The 21,276-nt window shown below is 46.3% G+C and overlaps 2 protein-coding genes across 3 annotated transcripts in view; both read left to right on the top strand.

The window, feature by feature from the left end:
* The window catches only part of NSD3 (nuclear receptor binding SET domain protein 3), a 76,009-nt gene extending 69,231 nt beyond the window's left edge, over positions 1 to 6,778 (top strand). Inside the window, 1 exon segment of the mRNA XM_029066415.2 lies at positions 299 to 6,778. Coding sequence (XP_028922248.1) covers positions 299 to 540 — 242 coding nt within the window. The 3' untranslated portion in view covers positions 541 to 6,778.
* Positions 6,779 to 9,639: 2,861 nt separating this feature from the next.
* Positions 9,640 to 17,930, top strand: PLPP5 (phospholipid phosphatase 5). 2 transcript variants are annotated; one of them, XM_029066896.1, is made up of 8 exons: positions 9,640 to 9,741; positions 12,134 to 12,242; positions 12,844 to 12,934; positions 13,315 to 13,378; positions 14,882 to 15,006; positions 16,042 to 16,129; positions 16,400 to 16,570; positions 17,221 to 17,308. In XM_029066896.1, exons 1-7 carry the CDS (start codon positions 9,665 to 9,667, stop codon positions 16,548 to 16,550), a joined length of 705 nt encoding a protein of 234 aa, XP_028922729.1. In that variant the 5' UTR covers positions 9,640 to 9,664; the 3' UTR covers positions 16,551 to 16,570; positions 17,221 to 17,308. The 2 variants fall into 2 exon arrangements, with proteins under 2 accessions (XP_028922729.1, XP_028922727.1); XM_029066894.1 differs by lacking the exon at positions 16,042 to 16,129 and having other exon boundaries at positions 17,221 to 17,930.
* Positions 17,931 to 21,276: the final 3,346 nt, after the last annotated feature.

The following is a 21,276-nucleotide window of genomic DNA, read 5'->3' as shown; positions in this document are numbered from 1 at the left end:
AGAACCTCTGACAGTGGAAGTAAAACTCGTGCCTTTAGAGGAGAGACTTGGGATGCTTGGTCCTGCTCTTGGTCTGACTTCAGTCATTTCAATTGGCTCTTTCCCAACTCTTTTGAGTAGATCCCGCCTCATACCTCCTATATATGAATGCCAGCTAACGCCTGCATTCCCTGCCTGAGCTTTGGGGAATTACCTTGTATCCAGCCTCCCTGCATCAAATGAAGGGAGAAATCTTGGCAGCATTTTTAGTAATCCAAACGGGCTCTAATTTGACCTCTTGTCTCTTCTCCTACTGTAGGAAAGTGGGAATGTCCATGGCATCAGTGTGACATATGCAGCATCCCTGCAGTTTCCTTCTGCGAATTCTGCCCACGTTCATTCTGTAAAGATCATGAGAAAGGGGCTCTGGTGCCCTCTGCGTTGGAAGGCCGGCTCTGCTGCTCTGAACACAACCCCAAATCTCCTGTGGCACCAGAGTACTGGAGCAAGATCAAATGCAAATTGGAATCACAAGATCCCGGAGAAGAAGGGAAGGAATAGATTTGCAAGTTTAAAAAACAAACAAACAAAAAAGTGAATAGGTGATGAATTTAGAGAAAAGACTGCTCTAGTGCATTCAGTCTGTTGTCATCTGAGCTACCTTTTTGGAACTGGGGCAGGGAACCATCTAATCCAGGCAGGCAGTAGCAGTCAGTGGCATCTTTTTAATTTTGTTCTGTTTTTGTCTTTTCCTTATCCGTGAGTGTGCTTCATTAGCTCATGCAGCTGGAAAATAGGAAAGCCTCATCCTTTAAAAAGGAAAGGAGAAAAGAAAAATCTTGGGCACTGAAGAGGGTTTTGTGTGCAAAATATCTTCCTAGAGGTAGAAAGCAAAGATTGCCATCGCTTTTTTATTGAATTTTAAAGGATTCGGAGAAGCGATGTTAAGGTAGATAAGTGCATTTTCCAAACAAAGAGTAAGAGGTGAACCCGGCAGAAATAGAAATAATGATTTTTTTTAATGTCTTTTTTTTTAATACTGTCTCGTGGTTTCACAAAATGCACTTGAAGAGTCTCAAAGTAAAAGGGGTGAATCTGGCCTTGAAAACAAAATGCCTCTATATCAGAAGAGTTCAATCCTTGTGTTCTTCGATGAGGTGGGCTCTGTGATATTAGGGTCATTTAACATATGAATATGTATTTTGCTTTAAAAAAAAATCACCAGATAAATATGCCCCCTGATTTTTAAAATGATTTCCCTTGGTAACTTTTTGCCCAAAAAGGGTGATTCTGTAGAGACATAGTCCACAGGGGTAGAGATTCTGCTGGCCCCTGATGAGTGGTAATCTCTACTTCGTTGTCCCCAGGCAGATGTAAATTCTGGAGTTAGAAGGGCCTGTTGTGACTTTCCGTGGTTTTTTTTGTTTGGTCTTTTTGGTTTTAAAATTTAAAGTTGCTTTTGGAGCAGGAGGGAAGGGGGCAGTGGTTCTCCAGGATTTTCCATGAGAAGCAACTTTAAATTTACTCTCAAGATGGAGAAAACCACACCCATCTCCCTCTCTGAGTTTGCTGCGTCTCAAGGAAGACAGAGTACCAGTTGTTGCTGTTCCCCGGGCAACAGATGGTCACGTTTCCACTCATGTTTTTCTGCAGTGCTGAAGGGTATAGGCAGCCAGAGAGAGATGAAACAACAGATCATATGTTCTATGGAATATTAGAGTGTGGTTAGATTTGAAGAGAATTTTGAACACTTCAGCTTTCTGACTCAGACCTCCCCCCACCCTCCCTTCTATCAACTGATTCTTCCAATAATGAAATTATATTTGTGTATATTTGAACTATTTCAGGTCCTTTCCGTTGTGTTCTTAGATGGGGGTTTCTAACTTCAGGTTGTATTTAAACAGTTTCCATTGATTGTTATCCAGTACTGAAAATTGACTAGTTTGAAGAAACAAAAGCACTTCTAGTTCTTTGGGTATGGAGTTACCACATTTGGTTTCGTAAGATACTTTGGAGATATCTCCAGGGAAGTCAGTGTTAGCAGAAGTGGTTGGCTGTGATGCTTGAATTGCTAGGCAGTTGATGTCATATGACATCTCTCCACAAAAGTCACTCATTTGAGACTTTTGAGGTCTAGTTCCCCCACACTCTTTGAAGTAAATAAGATGACAAGACGTTGCTGGGTCATTGCGATTAACCTTCATTGGTTTGGGCTAGTATTAACTTTGGTCTTTCTCTCAGTCTTGCCTGCATGTAAGAGAAAGTCTTTGGAAAAATGTTCTTTTTCCCCAGTGTACCCAGGAATGGGTACAGAGAGAGGGAAGGTGGCTTCACCTTTTTTTCCATTCAGTTATTGTACTGGGTGTTATGTGTTCCTCTTTCTCTGTCAGCTTAGAGCATTCCTACCTAAAGTAAATGGATGTAAGAAGGAAAAGACAGTTTTTTGTACCTCTTTTTTTCTGTGCAATTATGAATAAGAAAAAAAAATCCAGAACACTACAGTTTTCTAAGCTCCTGACCTGCCATTTGCATAACTCCAGCAATTAACTCTGCAAGGACTGCACCAGTCCTCCTATTACTATATTTTGTTAGGGCATATTCCAATAGGGCTCTCTTCCTTTTGCTCTGAGTCAGGTTACCACAGAAGAAGCCGAATGGAAAATGCCAAATGTTTCACCAGTTGGGGTCAATATAGCATAATATGAATTTCAGCTTAAACACTAAACTTTGATTCTAAGCAGTTATACATTTTGGGGTTCTCTTGTTTTTTTTTAAAAAAATTATTTAAGGAAACCAGGTTTAACATACTTAATTTTTTATTTTATATGTGTATATGGTTAATATGTGGGTGGGTTTTTTTGGACTTCTTAACATGGAGGATTACAAATATGGTTCTTTTATTGCTACAGTGTCCATCATGAAATCTGCTCTGCTTGCTCTGTATAATAATCATGTGTTGGGTTTAGTACTATTTAGTAATGTCCAGATTAATTTTATATGGTAAGCCAGGGTGCGCTGAAAACACTGCAAATACCGTATATTTGCGTGCAGTTTCTTCCATTATGTCTCAACCTTATCTTGTTTTTGTCTTTAAATTACTAGGTAGTGCCAAGATGCCTTTGTTAGCCTTTATGTTGGAAGTGAGTGGACTGCGGTTTCAGATAGTTATGAGAGAGAAAAAAGCTGTAACATAGCTATGATGTCCCTGCCTGTTGAGTACACTTGAGTGTATGAAAGGATTTCAAGGTTTTTTTTGGTTTTTGGTTTTTTTAATTGGTGCCAGTGCCAAGAGGATTTTTCCTTGTACCTTTGCAGTGTCACTATTACACCTTTTTTCAACACATCGATAAAGCTTTATTTTGTGAAATTGAGAAATTCGTGCAGTGTTTAATGTGTGAGTGTGTCCGCAACCTATCAGGTGGGCTTGTTTCGAATGACTTCGGGATCTGCTGTAGTTAAAAATCTGTGTTTGCTTCCTGTCTTGTAGGTTGTCTTATGTTTCATTTCAAAATGAAACTACCAATTCAAAGCAGCTGGGGTAGTGGTTGTCTTTCTTTACCTCACTTTAATTGTTATGAAGTTCGAGGTGGAAATGGTATCACTGAGTGTGGAATTCTGGAACGCCTCCAGACACCATGAAGGGCTTGAGGGAGGAGAGCCAGTTTCAAGGAGCAGAAGAGCCGGTTAACGAGCTCATACCAATATGAGCAGTAGTATACTTGGTGGTTAGTAGAGGGATGGAGGGAGGTAATCATTTGTTCGTGGCATTCTAAGGCAGCTGGCTGGAACAGAGAAATAAATTCTGCATCATCATAAACTATTCGGGGCCGAGGGTAGGAATGTGATGCTTTGTTTTCCTTAAAGCGGGGTGTTACTTGACAGTGACTTGGGCCACTTCATGTTTTAGCTTTCAAAAAGTTGGCAGGTTGGGGCTAATGAAACTAAATTTTAAAACCGGTGGATGTGGAGGGGTTTGTATGTGTGTGTGCACGTGTGTGTGGGTGTGTATGTGGCCAAGTGCTGGAATGTAGATCATGACAACCCTAAAAGGAAGAGTGGGTTCCAACTCCCCACCCTACTTATTCCCAGAGGAAGGAGTTGGAAATGTGTGCCCATAACCACTGGTAGTGGTAGGAGCTGTTGGATCCATCAGGCATAATCAGCTCCAACCTAGGTTATTCTGACAGTGCCTGGCAGCTTCCTGTCCTAGTCAAGGGAGTAGACTTCTCTCTCCTTTTCAGATTTTTTTTCCTTATATTTTATGAGTTTAATTCCAGGTCACATGTTCTGGCAGACTACCTGGAATATAGTTTGGAAAACAGAAATGCTATCAATGAAGAAATGCATTCTATTTGCAGTACAACAGAGTTTGAGTTGGGTTTTTTTGTTTTTTTTGTTTTTTTTCCCTGAAAGTAGGGTTTTTTTTGTGGAGGGGGTCATTATTATTATTATCATTATTATTTTTTGGAAAACAAAGCCTTTCCTGTAGCATGCACCTTAAACTAGAGTGTGGTCCCCACAAGCCCGGTCCTAATGCATACAACAGATAGAGTTATCACTACGTTAATACTTTCTACTTGAGAACCTTGCACTTATGTGTTTTTCTTGCGGGATGGGGGCTGAGGGAGAGGGATGATATATGATGGTAGTGGGAATTGCTTGTCTCTGGGGAGTGTAGTGATTTGTCCAGCTAAGGTGACTTCTCACTAGGGATGATGTCAATAGTCACCACCTCCGGATTCTTAGAGGAGCTTCTTGACATAAAATGATGGGGTGAAATGTTTTCCCTGGACTTGTCACCTATTAAAAAAAAAAATCACCGATCTTTTGTAAACACAAAAAAAGGAACTCATTTCAGTTTTCAGGTGGAATTAGAAATAGATACAATTAGACCTCTTTGAAAACAAATTGACTGTTGAAAATCTGTACATACTGAAACTTTACAAGCAAACTTTTATCGGGGTGGGATTTAGGGAGAAGGGAGGGTTTGAGGGGGAGGGGAATGACAATGTTTACCACAGGTACGAAGTAGTCACTTTAACATTGAGACCTCTGCCTCATTGAATTCAGGTTTTTTAATGTACTTGAAACTTCAGATCCTTATTTTACAGCTTTTTTATTTATAAGAGTAGAAAGCATTGTTTTTTGTATACTGTGTTGAAAATAAGTAGCCAAGTCTCTTTCCCTCCCAAATTTGGGTTAAAGGTGAACTTCTTAGGCCCATTGCGGAGCCTGAACCGTGCAAATGGGAGAGATTTTCAGAGCAGATGTCTCAGACTTTTATGTACACAACTTAAGGAAGAGACTCTTATCACATAAGACACCAGCAGCATTTTATGAATATTTCCTATGCCTGTCCTTTACTTTCATCATTGCATCAACCTTGTCCCCATGTCCCCCTCTTCTCCTTTAATGTGTCTCTGGCAAAAACATTTGCACTTACATTACACTCCTGAAATGCTGGATGTAATCAGTGTGTGTTTCAGAATCCGACGTTTCTGTTTCCTGTCATCGTCCATTCCTGAGTGACAAACGTGGGTACTGGTGAGAAGTTTGCAAGCGCAAGAGTAAGCTCGGGCTCAGAGCTTACGGGGAGGGAGAAAGATTTGTATGAACCAAGTTGCCCTCCGATATGGAGATCCCCATCAAGTCATTCATTCGTTTACCAAAAAGGCAGAACCATTTAAGTAAACTTGCCAAAGCCATTCATTGTCTTTCATTTTCTCCGGTGGTATGAACTGCATCTGCTAATCAGAATGAGAGCACTGAAGTTTCTAATGCTCTGTCTTCTTGCCTGGAAAGAAAAAAAGGCTAATATATTTGAGTCATTTTCAAGCATCAGTCAGTTTCCCTAGCACTGGACCTGGAAAAGGAATTACTGTCAGCTTAGAAATGGACTGGATGAAATTTACTTTTACTTCATAGTCATTAATATCGGTCTCATTTCTAGTGTCATATATTTTAAGAAGTTAATGTTGCCACTGATATCCAAGATGCTAAGATAATGATTACAACTGGCTAGTAAGATATAGTGTCTTTTTGTATAAGGGTGTGTGCATATTTGGGATTGGTGTGAGAAATTAAACCCATTTGTACCCACATACTGAGTGATATTGCACAACAAACACAGATACCCACAGATTCCGTTTTCATTTCCATGTGATCTTTATCTGTAATAATGACCTTTGTAGATTCGTTATTTCTGTAGAATTTGTTTATCTGTACCAAACTTTGTAGATTCTGTGAAATGTTATTTTAATGAAATCACTTGAGTCTTTAATAGCAAAGCATCAATATTCACTAAAAGTCAATCTCTCAAAGAGTTTCTATGACTTGACTGGAAGCTCTTGACACTAATGATTTAGTGTTAACTTTTCCCTGGGGATGTTCCGCTGGGGCATTACTGTATTATGACTTGATGTTGCCGCATAGACTTTGAGAAATACAATATTTTGGGGGTTTTTTGTTGTTTGGCCTATGTTCTCTTGCATAGTGTGAAACATGTAAAGCTTGGTTTAACCTGTACATAGATAGCTTATGGTCGACTAGTTATAGTGGATTTAGAATTGCCTGTAATATTTAAGCTTCTTACTGAATGTGTGTGATGGTAGGAACATATAATTTTTGTACATTATATTTACTGAGATGTTGCCTTTTTTATTTTACAACTACTTTGGAATTCAGATGTGTTTTTTGCTTCCGTGAGGATTAATTTGGAAAAGTTTTTAATGACATTCCACTGATTTCAGATTTTGCTTGAGATTGACTTCAATAAATTGTTCTGAATGTTCCAAGTTAAGAATGCGGATGTCTTCTTTGCATTTGGTCCCGTGGTAGAACTCCGGGCAGGAGGACTGCTTTTCGGGGGAGGTGACAGTGGACGAAGAAGGGGGTGGGGGGAGTAATAATGAGTAGAGAAGCAGCATGGAGTAGTGGATAGAGCATGGGCCTGAAAGTCAGAACGATCTGGGTTCTGATCGCAATTCGGCTGCATTATATGCTCTGTGACTTTGGAGGAGTCACCCTGGTTTAATGGATGGAGCATGGGCCTGGGAGTCAAAAGGTCATGGGTTCTAATTCTGGCTCCACCACTTGACTGCTCTGTGACCTTGGGCCTCAGTTACCTCATTTGTAAAATGGGGACTTGAGACTGTGAGCCCCACAGGGCACCCGATTAGCTTGTCTCCACCCCAGTGCTTAGTACGGTGCCTGGCACATAGTAAGTGTTTAACAAATGCCATTATTATTCTTATTCTCTGTGCCTCAGTTATCTCATCTGTAAAATGGGGATGGAGACTGTGAGCCCCTCATGGGAAGGGGATTGTATCCAGTCTGATTTGCTTATATCCACCTCAGCGCTTAGAACAGTGACCGGCAATAGTAAGTGCTTAACAAACACCCCCGTTCTTCTTATTGTTCATTCATTCATTCTATCATTTATCAAGCATTTACTATGTGCAGAGCACTGTACTAAGTGCTTGGAATGTACAATTGTTATTGTTATTATGGGGAGTGAGAGTGTGAGCCTCATGTGGGGCAGGGACTGTGTCCATCCTGATTTGCTCGTATCCACTCCAGCCTTCAGAACAGTGCCTGGCACAGAGTAAGTGCTTAACAAACACCTCGGTTCTTCTTATTGCTCATTCATTCAATCGTATTTACTGCACACTTACTATGGGCAGAACACTGTACTAAGCGCTTGGAATGTACAACTGTTATTGTGGGGAGTAAGAGTGTGAGCCTCATGTGGAGCAGGGACTGCGTCCAACCCGATTTGCTCGAACCCACCCCAGCGCTTAGAACAGTGCCTGGCCCAGAGTAAGCGCTTAACAAACACCCCAGTTCTTATTATTGTTCAGCAGAATGGCTCAGTGGAAAGAGCCTGGGCTTGGGAGTCAGAGGTGGTGGGTTCTAATCCCGGCTCCACCTGTCAGCTGTGTGACTTTGGGCAAGTCATTTCACTTCTCTGTGCCTCAATTACCTCAACTGGTAAAATGGGGATGACGACTGTGAGCCCCACGTGGGACAACCTGATTGCCTTGTATCTACCCAGTGCTTAGAACAGTGGTTGGCCCATAGTAAACGATTAAATTCTAAAATTATTATTCATTCAATCATATTTATTGAGCGCTTACTATATGCAGAGCACTGTACTAAGCACTTGGAATGTACAATTGTTCCTGTTACTGTGGGGAGTAAGAGTGTGAGCCTCATGCGGGGCATGGACTGTGTCCATTCAGATTTCCTTGTATCCACCCCAGTGCTTAGAACAGTGCCTGGCCCAGAGTAAGCACTTAACTAATACCTCGTTCTTCATTCAACCGCATTTATTGAGCATTTACTATGTGCAGAGCACTGTGCTAAGCGCTTGGCATGCACAATTGTTATTGTGGGGAGTAGGAGTGTGAGCCTCATGTGGGGCAGGGACTGCGTCCATCCTGATTTGCTCTTATCCACCCCAGCGCCTAGAACAGTGCCTGGCCCAGCTTAAGAAATCCCAATTCTTCTTATTGTTCATTCAATCATATTTATTAAGTGTTTACTGTGTGCACAGCACTGCAGGGAAGCAGCGTGGCTCAGTGGAAAGAGCCCGGGCTTGGGAGTCAGAGGTCATGGGTTCGACTCCCAGCTCTGCCACTTGTCAGCTGGGTGACTGTGGGCAAGTCACTTCACTTCTCTGTGCCTCAGTTCCCTCATCTGTCAAATGGGGATTAACTGTGAGCAGCGTGGCGCAGTGGAAAGAGCACAGGCTTTGGAGTCAGGGCTCATGAGTTTGAATCCCAGCTCTGCCACTTGTCAGCTGTGTGACTGTGGGCAAGTCACTTAACTTCTCTGTGCCTCAGTTCCCTCATCTGTAAAATGGGGATTAAGACCGTGAGCCCCACGTGGGACAACCTGATTCCCCTGTGTTTACCCCAGCGCTTAGAACGGTGCTCTGCACATAGTAAGCGCTTAACAAATACCAACATTATTATTAACCTGATGACCCTGTATCTCCCCCAGCGCTTAGCGCAGTGATCCGCACATAGTAAGCGCTTAGCAAATACCAACATCATTATTAGAGAAGCAGCGCGGCTCAGTGGAAAGAGAATGGGCTTTGGAGTCAGAGGTCATGAGTTCGAATCCCAGCTCTGCCACTTAGCTGTGTGACTGTGGGCAAGTCACTTAACTTCTCTGAGCCTCAGTTCCCCCAACTGTAAAATGGGGATTAAGACTGTGAGGCCCACGTGGGACAACCTGATTCCCGGGTCTACCCCAGCGCTTAGAACAGTGCTCTGCACATAGTCAGCGCTTAACAAATACCAACATTATTATTAGGAGGGTGAGCCTCATGGGCAGGGACTGCGCCCAACCCGCTTTGCACGTTTCCACCCCAGCGCTTAGCACACAGTGCCTGGCCCACAGCAAGCGCTTAAGACAGAGCCCGGTGCTTAATGTTAACTGGCCCGAGGCCGCGGCCTTGCGGGGACGGGTTGGGCGGGAAAGGCCCGGAGAGCGAAGCGCGCATGCGCCGAGCGGGGGGGGGGGGGAGAAAGACTCCTCCGGCCCGCGCGCCCGCGCGCGTGCGCAGCCTCCCTCCCGCCCCCGCGGCGCGTGCGTTAGCGCCCCTCCTCCCCCTCCCCGCCCGCGCGCGCCTGCCACGTCAGCGGGCGGCCACCGTCGACGCCGCCGCCCTCGGGGTCCCATGGAGAAGGAGGCCGCCGCCGCCGCCGCCCTGGGGGCCGAAGTGGGCGTGAGGGTGGCGCTCTTTATGGCTTTCGTGTGAGCGACAAGGCGGGGCGGCGACCCACGGACCCTCTTCGGTCCCGGGTCCGCGGAGAAAACCGACTTGGGGGGGCGGGAAGGCGGGGGGGGGCCTTCCCTCAGGCGGCCGCCCCTCCCCCACCGCGCCTTCCCCACCCTCGGGGCCGCGCAGAGGATGCCGGGAACACGGGCAATGGGAGCAATAGTCAGGCCTGGGGCCTGCGCTTAGGACAGGGCTCTGCACGTAATGTGGGTATTTATTAAGCGCCTCCTATGTGCAGAGCACTGTTCTAAGCGCTGGGGTAGACACAGGGTCAGCAGGTTGTCCCACGTGGGGCTCACAGTCTTCATCCCCATTTTACAGATGCGGTAGCTGAGGCGCAGAGGAAGGGAAGTGACTTGCCCACGGTCACACAGCTGACCAGAGGCAGAGCTGGGATTCGAACCCATGACCTCTGACTCGAAAGCCCGTGCTTCTTTCCACTGAGCCACGCTGCGCCCAGTAAATACTACTGAATGAATGAAGATAATAACGTTGGTGTGGGCTAAACGCTTACTCTGGGCGGATCACTCCTCGAAGCGCTGGGAGCGATTAAAGGTCATCAGGTTGTCCCCCGTGGGACCCGCAGGCTTCACCCCCATTTTACAGATGGGGTCACTGAGGCCCACTGAAATGACTTGCCTAAAGTTACCCAGCGGACAGGTGGCGAGGACCAGATTGGAACCCACGACCTCCCGACTCCCCAGCCCGGGCTCTTTCTGCTGAGCCAGCGCTGCTTCCCCTGAGCTTCTTATATAATAATGTTGGTATTTGTTAAGCGCTTACTATGTGCAGAGCACTGTTCTAAGCGCTGGGGTAGATGCAGGGTAATCAGGTTGTCCCACGTGAGGCTCACAGTTAATCCCCATTTTACAGATGAGGTAACTGAAGCACAGAGAAGTGACTTGCCCACAGTCACACAACTGAGAAGTGGCAGAGCCGGGATTTGAACCCATGACCATATGGTCGTAGTATAGCCATATTATAACTATGTTAGATGGGTAGAGAAGCAGCGTGGCTCAGGGGAAAGAGGCCGGGCTGGGGAGTCAGAGGTCATGGGTTCAAATCCCGGCTCTGCCGCTTGTCAGCTGCGTGACTTTGGGCAAGTCACTTCACTTCTCGGTGCCTCAGTTCCCTCATCTGTAAAATGGGTGTTAAGACTGTGACCCCCACGTGGGACAACCTGATCACCTTGTAATAATAATAATGTTGGTATTTGTTAGGTGCTTACTATGTGCAGAGTACTGTTCTAAGCACTGGGGTAGACAGAGGGTAATCAGATTGTATCCTCTCCAGCACTTAGAACAGTGCTTTGCACATAGTAAGTGCTTAACAAATACCAACATTATTATTATTATAAGCACTGGGAAGGATACAAGGAGATCAGGTTGTCCCCTGTGGGGCGTGCAGTCTTCATCGCCATTTTACAGCTGGGGTAACTGAGGCACAGAGAACTTGCCCAGAGTTACACAGCTGACAAGTGGCAGAGGTGGGATTAGAACCCATGACCTCTGACTCCCAAGCCCGGACTTTTTCCACTAAGCCATGCTGCTTCTCTAACAACTTCTCTGTGCCTCAGTTACCTCATCTGTAAAATGGGGATTCATTCAATTGCATTTATTGAGCGCTGACTGTGTGCAGAGCACTGTACTAAGTGCTTGGGATGTATAATTCGGCACAGATAAGAGACGATCCCTGCCCAGCAGTGGGCTCACAGGGATCAAGACTGAGCCCCAGACGGGACAACCTGATCATCTTGTATCTATCCCAGCACTTAGAACAGTGCTTGGCACATAGTAAGTGTTCAACAAATACCATCATCTTTTAGACTGTGAGCCCGGGGTTGGGCAGGGATTGTCTCTGTTGCCGAATTATATATTCCAAGCACTTAGTAGAGTGTTCTGCACACTGTAAGCGCTCAATAAATACGATAGAATGAAAATGGCATTTGGTAAGCACCTACAATGTGTCAGGCACTGTACTAGTCGCGGGGGTAGGTACAAGCTCGCCAAGTTGGACACAGCCCATATTCTACGTGGCGCTCACAGTCTTAATCCCATTTTACAGATGCGATATCTGACACAGGAAAGTGACTTGCCCAAGGTCACTCAGCAGATCAGTGGCAGAGCTGGCATTTGAAACCAGGTTCCCCAATTGCTAGGCCCTGGTCCTATCCACTGCAGGCCAACGCCCCCTAAGAGCAGGGACTGTCCATGGGAGGGCTTCGCCATGACGACAGCTAGTATCACTAATGTGCCAGGAAACCCATTAAATGGTTTTCTCCCTAGTGACAGAAGGCCACATCCAGGTGTCCCCTCCTCAATTCTGATTCTGACCGAATTTACCTGATGTTTTACATTTGTCTTCCAGAGTGATGGATCTCCTCCCTCCCTTTCAGCGGCTCATCCAACCGGAGGAAATGTGGCTTTACCGAAACCCTTATGTGGAGGCCGACCATTTTCCCACAAAGCCTACGTTTGTGTGTACTGCCCCCTTCTCTTTGCTCTTCTCTCTTTTCCTCCCATCCCTCTGCCTCTTGGATTTAGACAGTTGGGGCATTTTGGTGCCATGAAATGGGAAGAACTTTTCCTTTCCGGGCCGCCAGAAGAGTGGCCGGGGTCTCGAGGTCTGTAAGGGGTGTGTTTGGGGTGGTCAAGAGATCCCCTTTTAACTGCCAAGTGGAATCTCCTTGATTCCCCCAGCATCCTTCTTTCTCTGCGACTTACTTACTTCAAGCAGATGTTAGGGCCAACCCTTCCACGGACCTGGACTTTTATGAACCCCATACTTTTTAGATGGATTTATTTAGGATTGCGTGTTGGCAGAGGATGTCTCTGCTCCTGGCACGGATGGATAATGGGCCTCAAAAATTCTCATCTGTCACCAGCGTTTCCTGAAGGAAGTGACATGACACTCTGCTGGAGAGACCAGTAATCGCTTAAATTGGCACTGCTGGTCAACCTGAAATTTTGGCCAGGTTTTGGGGGTGGAGGGGAAGCAAAGTAATGTGTGAGAATTCTGTCACCTACTCGTTCTCTGACAAAGTGGAATGAGAATATCGTTGCTGTGTTTTGTTTCAGTTAATCGCATTCCTGTCTCCCCTGTTTCTGATCCTCCTGACCAAGTACCTCAAGAAGGCAGATAGGACAGACACAAAACAAGCCTGCCTGGGTAAGAGCTACCTCTCCCTGGATCATTTGTCTTTTAGGGCCCACTAGTGGGAAAGAAGCATCTGCAGAGCAAAGTCAGGTTTTTGTTATGAGACATTTGATCCATTCAGTAAGAGAGTCATTATACTCATTAAACTAAGTACCTCACTCTTCTCTGTGGAGCTGGGAAGGCAGAGAAAACATAGGGAATCGGTTATTCCATCCCAAACCGTACAGGCCAGGCTCCTTGTGCTCCAGGCCCCTCTACCCTTTGGACAAGGGATCTTTTCAAGTATTATTTCAAGTATGTTATTTTTCCCTACAAATTCTGTAAACCAACCCTTTAAGAAAAGCACCAACACTGTTTTTTCCAGCACTAATAGCAAGTTGTTTGCTTTCCAGCTGCCAGTCTTGCCCTGGCTCTGAATGGTGTCTTCACTAACACCATGAAGCTGATCGTGGGGAGGTAAGGATGTAAAGACTTGACCAGTGCTATTTATTGAGAGCTTATTGTGTACAGAACATTGTAGTAAATGCATAAGAGTACAATTCAATAGAGTTGATGATCATATTAAGTGCCAAATGTGTGTGAAGCATTATACTGAGTGCTTGGGAGAGTACAACGTAGCAGAGTTGGTAGACGTTCCATGCCCACAAAGACCTTACAGTTTGGAAAGGGAGATGTACAAAGTGCCATGGGGCTGATGGGGTGAATAAAGAGTGCAAATCTAAGTTTAAGAGTGATGCAGGAGGGAGAAGGAGTAGGGAAAATTTGGGCTTAGGAAGGCCTTTTGGAAGAGAACTGATTTTAATAGACTTTGAAGGCGGGGAGAATGATGGTCAGTTGGATATGAGGGGGAGGGAATTCCAGACTAGAGCCAAGAGCGTGGGGGAAGCGGCTGACGTTGAGAGGGATGAGATCGAAGTACACAGAGTAGCTTGGCAGGAGAAGAGCAAGTATGCGGGCTGGGTTGTAGTATTAGATCAACGAGGTAAGATAGGGGACAGGGTGATTGAGTGCTTTGAAACAGCGGAAGGGAGTTTGAGGCGGTGGTGGATGGAGGACCATTGGAAGTTCTTGTGGCGTGAAGCGACATGGAGTGACGGTATTTTTAGAAAAATGGTCCGGGCAGCAGAGTGATGTATGGACTGGAGTGGGGAGCGACAGGAAGCAGGGAGGTCAGTGAGACACCGTTGCAGTAATCCAGGTGAGATATGAGAGTGGATCAGCATAGGAGCAGTTTGTATGGAGAGGAGAAGGGAGGATGCTAGAGATTTTTGAAGGTAGAACTGACTGAATTTGGTGATGCTTTGAATATATTCAGATTGAGTGAAAGGTGAGTTGAGGATAAAGCCAAGGTCAGAGGCTTGTGAGCCAGGGAGGATGGTGGCGTTCCTCTAATGTTTCTGGCCGCTTTGCCTCAGTCTCTGTTACAGGCTCTTCTCTGCCCCCCACCCTGCTTAACTGTGGGAGTCCCTCAGTATTCAGTTCTGGATTCCCTTCTGTTTTCCATCTATCCCCACTCCCTTGGAGAACTCATTTGTTCCCATGGCTTCGACTGCCACCTCTATGAGGATGATTCCCTAATCTGCCTCTCCAGCCCTGACCTCTCTGCTTCTCTGAAGCCTTGCATTTTCTCCTACTTTCAGGACATCTTAACTTCAGTGTCCTGCTTTCACTTCAAGCTTAAAACATCCAAAATGGAACTTCTCATCTTCCCACCTGAACCCCATCCTCCCTGAGACTGTCCCAATCACCATAGGTAAACACTATCCTCCTCCATTGTGTCAGGCCTCCCTAGTTATCCATCCACCCTTAGCTTTCGTCCCCTCGGCCCTGTCCACCCATCCAGCCTTTCATTTCCTCCACTGCAGACGGGTCTAGGTGGTTTCCTTCTCTTCCTCAAGATGCGGCGTTGGTCTGTGACAGTTTTCCACAGTGGGTCACGCCTCCTCCTGTCTCTTCCAGGCCGCGACCTGATTTCTTTTACCGCTGTTTTCCGGATGGGCAGGCCAACCCCGATCTGGCCTGTACGGGGGATGCAGAAGTGGTGATTGAGGGCCGCAAGAGTTTCCCCAGTGGACATTCTTCCTGTAAGACAGATGGGCACTTTGCTTTTCTCTTTGAACGGGCACCTGCTATGGGCAGACCACCAAGTCCTGGGAAAAAAAAATCCATGGATGAGAATTAGACATGGATAAGAATTAGTCTAAGAAAAGGATGGAGTGGCGGTTAGCTCCGGACGTGTGAGGAACGATGCAGCAACAAAAATGGCATAAGACAGGGATGGCAGTTGACTACATTGAGAGAGACCGAACATTCCATCAGTGGCATTTAGTGAGCACCTGCTGTGTGCAGAGCAGCGAGGCCCTTAAAATAATCGTCCGTCCCGGGAATTGAATCTGGGCCACGGTGGTGAGATCGCCAGATCCTAACCGCTAGGCATGGTGGCTGAGGAGTATTTTGATCCTCTTCACTGAGTCCAACAGGCCCAATGGCCCCCGGTTTTGTGGGGTGCATATATTTGGAAGGCTGCCCCTTGTCCTTACTTGCCTTGCTGGAACACAGTGGGGTTAGGAAGCCTAGTGGTGTAGGGAGAGGACATTGGCAACTTGTCTTCCCGGTGCTTGGCCGGGCCCTCTGAGGTCACGAGGACAGCTGGAGCTTGTATTATTTTTTTTTAAATGGTATTTGTTAGCACCTGCTATGTGTCAAAAACTCTTCTAAGCACTGTTCTAAGTTAATAGGCTGGACAAAGTCCCTGTCCTTAGTCTATGTAGGAAGGAGAACAGGAGAACTGGGGCATAGAGAAGTCCCACAGCAAGCAACTGGAAGAGCCAGGATTAGAACCCACGTTTTCTGACTTCCAGGCCCATGCTCTTTCCACTAGGCCATGCTGCTTTGTCCCCACCCTGTCATGCTGGAACGAAGCAAAGACAGGGTGGGAGGGACCAGGAATCCTGGGGCTTGAAGAGATTTGCCTCAGCTGCCTGGGTGGCAAGTGAGGAACATCCTCTCCTTTTCCTCAGATGGTTTCCCAAACCCCATGGAATGACTTGTAAAGGAGGGGTGATTCTAAGCCTTCATGAGCTTGGCAGGCCACTGTTTTGTTTTTTTTTTTGCCACAGGTCACATCCAGGTTTATGAACTAGGCGGGCCAAGATTGTATTGGCATAGAGTAGGTGTGAACCAGTCTACACTGGGAAGCCTTCTTGGGTAATTTGCAAGTTTAAATTTCAGTCTTGCTTGGCGATGTCCTTATTGTCTTTTCCTCACACCCATCTATCCAGAGGCCCCGGCCCTTAACACTTAAAAACAGAAATGAAGTGCAGAGAAGGTGGGCAGAAACCAAGAGAGTTGGTGGGGAGGGAGCGGGAGAGGAACGGTTAAGTGACCAGAGGTCTTTCACGGGTGCCAGTTGGCGAACACTGGAGAGAGAGATTCTCACCGGGGGATACTCACATTTGCTTGTTTTCCTTATTCCAGTTGCTTTTGCCGGTCTGGCCTTCACCTCCTTCTACCTGGCAGGGAAACTACATTGCTTCACTCCACAAGGCCAAGGGAAAGCCTGGAGACTCTGCGCCTTCCTGTCGCCCCTGTTCTTTGCCTTCATCATTGCTCTGTCCCGCACCTGTGACTATAAGCACCACTGGCAAGGTGAGCCTGGGGTTGGCACTGTGAGTGGATCATTCATTCATTCAGTCATATTTATTAAGTGCTTATTGTGTGCTGAGCACTGTAGTAAACACTTGGGAAAGTACAATACAATGCGTTCTGCAGCCCGCAATAGGAAGGAGTTACTTGTTGGAGTGGTTGGATTTGAAGCACTTTGGGAGAAGAAACTATTCCTTAATTGGCATCTTGTGGTGGATCTGCTTTTAATTCAGACTGATATTTGGAGTGTGTACAAGGCAGGGTGTAGGTACGCATACCTATCATTAGCTTTGTTTGACCGTGGCATGAGCGACGGTGGGTGTTTTTTAAAAATGGTATTTGTGCTATTTTTGTGTGGTCGAAAAGACCATCTGCCCCCAGGGTCCGGTCCATAACCCACTGGAAAATGTTACCTTTGGTAGTTTGGAGTACTAGTCACTGCGACTGCTGCTTTAGGTGTTCTCGAGAACAGAAGTGAGAAGGCTGCAAACCGGGAAAATCCAGGGGCTGATACCTCACGGTCACCCTGGCAGCTGTGTGGCAGAAGTCAGAGTCTCCTTCAGCTGAAGATTCTGGGGGCGTTTGAGGTTCTGCATCTGAGCTGCTTTTAATGTGGGCAAGATCTGGAGGCCATGTCTCTTTTCTCCCTTCAGATGTGCTGGTTGGATCACTGATTGGCCTGACGTTTGCCTACTTGTGCTATCGACAGTATTACCCTCCTCTGACGGACTCTGAGTGCCACAAACCATTTCAGTGCAGACACACACTTCCAGCTGCCCTGGAGAGGAAAGTTGTGGCACCCGGCTGCAGACTGGATGTTTAGGGATGGAATCCGCCTCACTGGAGAGCAGATGAAGCAGCCCGGGCGACATGCCAGGGTATTCGGTTTACCTCTTACATGCCCCAAGGAAGGTGATGGGCATAACTCTTGACTTCTGCCTCATTTGATTTTCCGAGGCCCTCATTTTGGTGCATTGTGTGATTGAGTACAATTTTTCCTGCGTGAAGTTGTCTAGACTGTCTCAGAGAGCGAGAGCTTAACGTCGCCATGCACGTTGCTGCCCAGCCTGTGACTCTCTGACCATCTGACCGGGGATTGACCAGGATTTATTGAGTGATACTGTCGTGTCTTTACATATCCTCAAAAGGCTTAAAGACCTGGACATTGTCTGCATCCTGCAGTCTCCCTTAATGATCTCGACTTCACCACTGTAACCTAGAGCAATCAAAGCCCTTGTGTCAGAGCAAGAATTGAAATTAATTCCATTTCCTGGGGCCCAAATTCCTAACTGTTGTCTCCTAAGGCTGTAGCCTTAATGAATAGCTTTTAACCTGCTCCTTCCTCTTTTTGTTTGTTTTTTAATGGGGTTTTTATGGTATTTGTTAAGCACTTTCTGTGTGCCAAGCACAGTATTATGCGCTGGGGAAGATACAAGCTAAACAGTTTGGACACAGCCCACGTGCCACATGGGACTCGCGGTTTTAATCCCCGTTTTACAGATGAGGTAACCGGGGCACAGAAGTTAAGTGACTTGTCCAAGGTCACTCACACACAGGGTTCTAGCATTTCTCCCAAGTTTCACCCTGTCCATCTGAGGATCGCTTGGCCTCTTTTGGAGGCAGACTGCTGGGCTGGATGGACACAGGAAGGTGTCGTGTCCGTTCTTGTGATCCGCCTTGACCCTTGCCTCCCAGCAGTCCCGAGTTCCCATCTCACAGCTCCAAGTCCTGCTTCTAAAGCTGGTGTGACCGCAGCTGCTACCCCAGCACCCACAGTTCATTCCCACCCCGGCTCTTCACCAACCGTAGCCCACCCCAGCCTCATCCATAGGCAGACTCCTCTTGGCTTGGGAGACAGTGTGGCCCAGGGGGAAGACCTCAGGGCTGGGTGTCTGCAGTCCTGGGTTCTACCCCTGGCTCCACCACCTGCCTCCTGTGTGACCTTGGGGAAGTTTTTTTAACTGCTCTGTGCCTCAGTTTCCTCCTCTGTCAAATTTTACCTCTCCCTCTCCCTTAAGTTGTCAGCCTCATTTGGATAGACACTATGTCCAAAGCTGATTATCTTGTGTCTCTACCCCAGTGTTGGAAGAAATGGTTGTGGAGGGTGTTGGGCAAGCCATGGGTACAGCACGATTTCCCTTTAGGCTGAGGTTCTTGAAGAGCATAGTAACCCTCATGCGACAGGAGAACCGACTGGACTGATTATTAAAAGGAATCATTTAGATAAACCTTTTCCTATTCTTTTTTTGTTTCAATCAGGACTGCAGAATATTGAAGCTCTATTGCCATGATATAATTTTCCTGTTATGCTTGCTTCTCAAAATGAATGTTTTATACCTCTTTTTCTAGTAACTGATATTTTCATTGCACCGTTCTTGATTGAATGAGATTGTGTTTGAATAATTATTTGAATGTTTCTTGTTAAATATTAATTTTTTTAAAAAACCGTGGTGTCTTGGGATCTTTGGAAAAGGCCTGTCTTGTAGACTTGGTGATGACTGTTTTTAGTATACACAGCTGCTGCCGTATACCAAATTCAAATCCCAGTAGTTGTCCTTCGAGCTTCCTTCCTTTTAGTTTCACAGATGAATAATGGATAAAGTTGTCTCAGTTGCTATAATCAGTGCTTTAAAACCACATGTTCCAGTTAGCAGTTAAGCAATGGCATGTATTGAGCACCTACCATGTGTAAGAGCACAACAGAGTTGGTGGACATTATCCCTGCTCTCAAGGAGTTTACGGTGGGGAAAGCAAACGCTAAAATTGTCTTTAAGAGGAAAATGAAATGGGGTGGTTTGTGTATGAATTAGTGAGTAAGCAAGGGTGTGAAATACTTGCTCAAAGTTGGTACAGGAGAATATGAGGACTACATTGGTTAGGTGGCACAGAAATCCTAAACAGGCAGCAGTGGGGGATCTAATTCAAGGAAGGTTAGAGATTCACCAAAAGAGAGTTCCATGTGGGGGTAGGAAAGGAGCAAAGGAATGAGTCACAGTAAGTAGGTTAGCTTGAGAAGAGGGAAAAGGGCTGGAGCTGGTCTGTAGCGGGAGAAGAGAGAGGATATCGAAGGAAGAGAGCCGAGTGGGCCCGGAAGCCAAAGGCCAGAAGTTTCTGCAGGATATGGAGGGAAGTGGGTAATCATTGAAGGTTGCTGAGGAATGAGGAGGGTGTGCACAGACAATGATTTTGAAAACGATCTGGACTGTAGAGAGAAGAGATTGGAGGCAGGGAACCAGCGAGATGGTTGTTGCAGTAGTCGAAGGGGGGGTGTGACAGGTGCCTGGAACAGTGTGGTGGCTGTTTGGATGGAGAGGAGCCAGATCCTGCAAAACACCGGAGGAAGGCCCCACAGGATTTAGTGACAGACTGAACGTGGGGGTTGAAAGAGTTTGAGGGAAGTCAATAATAGGTCAGGTTATCCTCCAGACCACCACTCTCTGCCATTTTCAAAACCCTACTAAAATCTTAGCTCCTCTCTGACCAACCTCTCTCTCTACGCTTTTTTATCCCTCCCTTTTGTGTTGGCTACACATTTAGGTCCATACCCCCCTAGACACTTTGGATTCTTATCCCAGAGCCTTAAAGTGCATGTCTTTATACTATCGCTTTCCCCTATCTGTAATTTATTGTAATGTTTCTCCCCTGCTAGATTGTAAGATCCTTGAGGGGAGGAATTGTCTACCAACACTTACTGTACTCTTCCAAGTCCAAAGAGTACCATGCTCTGCACAAAATAAGTGCTCAAATATTGATTGGATGGTGACGTCAACTGTTAGGTGGAGGAGAGGATTTATTAATAATAATGATGGCATTGTTAAGTGCTTACTATGTGCCAACCACTATTAGCGTGAGTAGGTTCAGCTGTGGTTATACTGAGCTTGAGATGCAGGTGGAGCATCCTGGTAGAGATATGTTGGAGGAAATGCAAAATTGTCAAGTAGTAGGGCCTAGTGAGGTAGAATGGCAGGGGAGGTGGAGGGGGGTCATCTACGTAGAGCTGCTAGCTGAAACTGTGGGAGTGAAACTGCTAGCACCCTGCCCCCCTTACCCTAAGGAAGCCAGTGCAGATTGAGGAGAGAAGGGGCCCAAAGTAGAATCTTGAAGGGCACCCAGTTACGGAATGGGTAGAGGAAGAGCTGGTGAGAAAGCACGGCCTGGGAGTCAGAAGGACCTGGGTTCCAATTCTGGCTCCACCATTTTTCTGCTGGGTGAGCTTGGGTAAGTCACTTGACTTCTTTGTACCTGTTACCTCATTTGTAAAATGGGGATTAAGACTGTGAGCTCCATGTGGGACAGGGACTGGGTCCAACTTGATTATCTTGTATCTACCCCACCGCTTAGAACAGTGCATGGCACCCAGTAAGCGCTTAAATACCTTAAAAAAAAATCACCCTGCGAGGTAAGAAAACCAGGAGGGAACATGACTTAAATCTGAGGTTAGATAAGCTTTCCAGAAGGGGAGTGGGCCTTAGCCTTAAAGACAGAATGAGAGGATATGGATTAGAATAGACTCCATTAGATTTGGCACGTTTGGAGGCAAAGGAACTATACAGAAGCTGGGGTCAGCAGGTGAGAAAGAGTGGGTCTAAGAGTTTTTAGAAGGTGAGAAGGGTCAGAGGCCCTGTGGAAGAGTTGAGGGGACAGTGGGTGTGGGGTGGGGAGGGAAGGGGGGAGAGGTGAGGAGGAGACTTGACCCCCATGCCTGATGT

This window comes from Ornithorhynchus anatinus, chromosome 5 (assembly GCF_004115215.2).
Source record: "Ornithorhynchus anatinus isolate Pmale09 chromosome 5, mOrnAna1.pri.v4, whole genome shotgun sequence".
Lineage (NCBI taxonomy): Eukaryota > Metazoa > Chordata > Mammalia > Monotremata > Ornithorhynchidae > Ornithorhynchus > Ornithorhynchus anatinus.
This window is presented reverse-complemented; position numbering and strand designations above follow the sequence as displayed.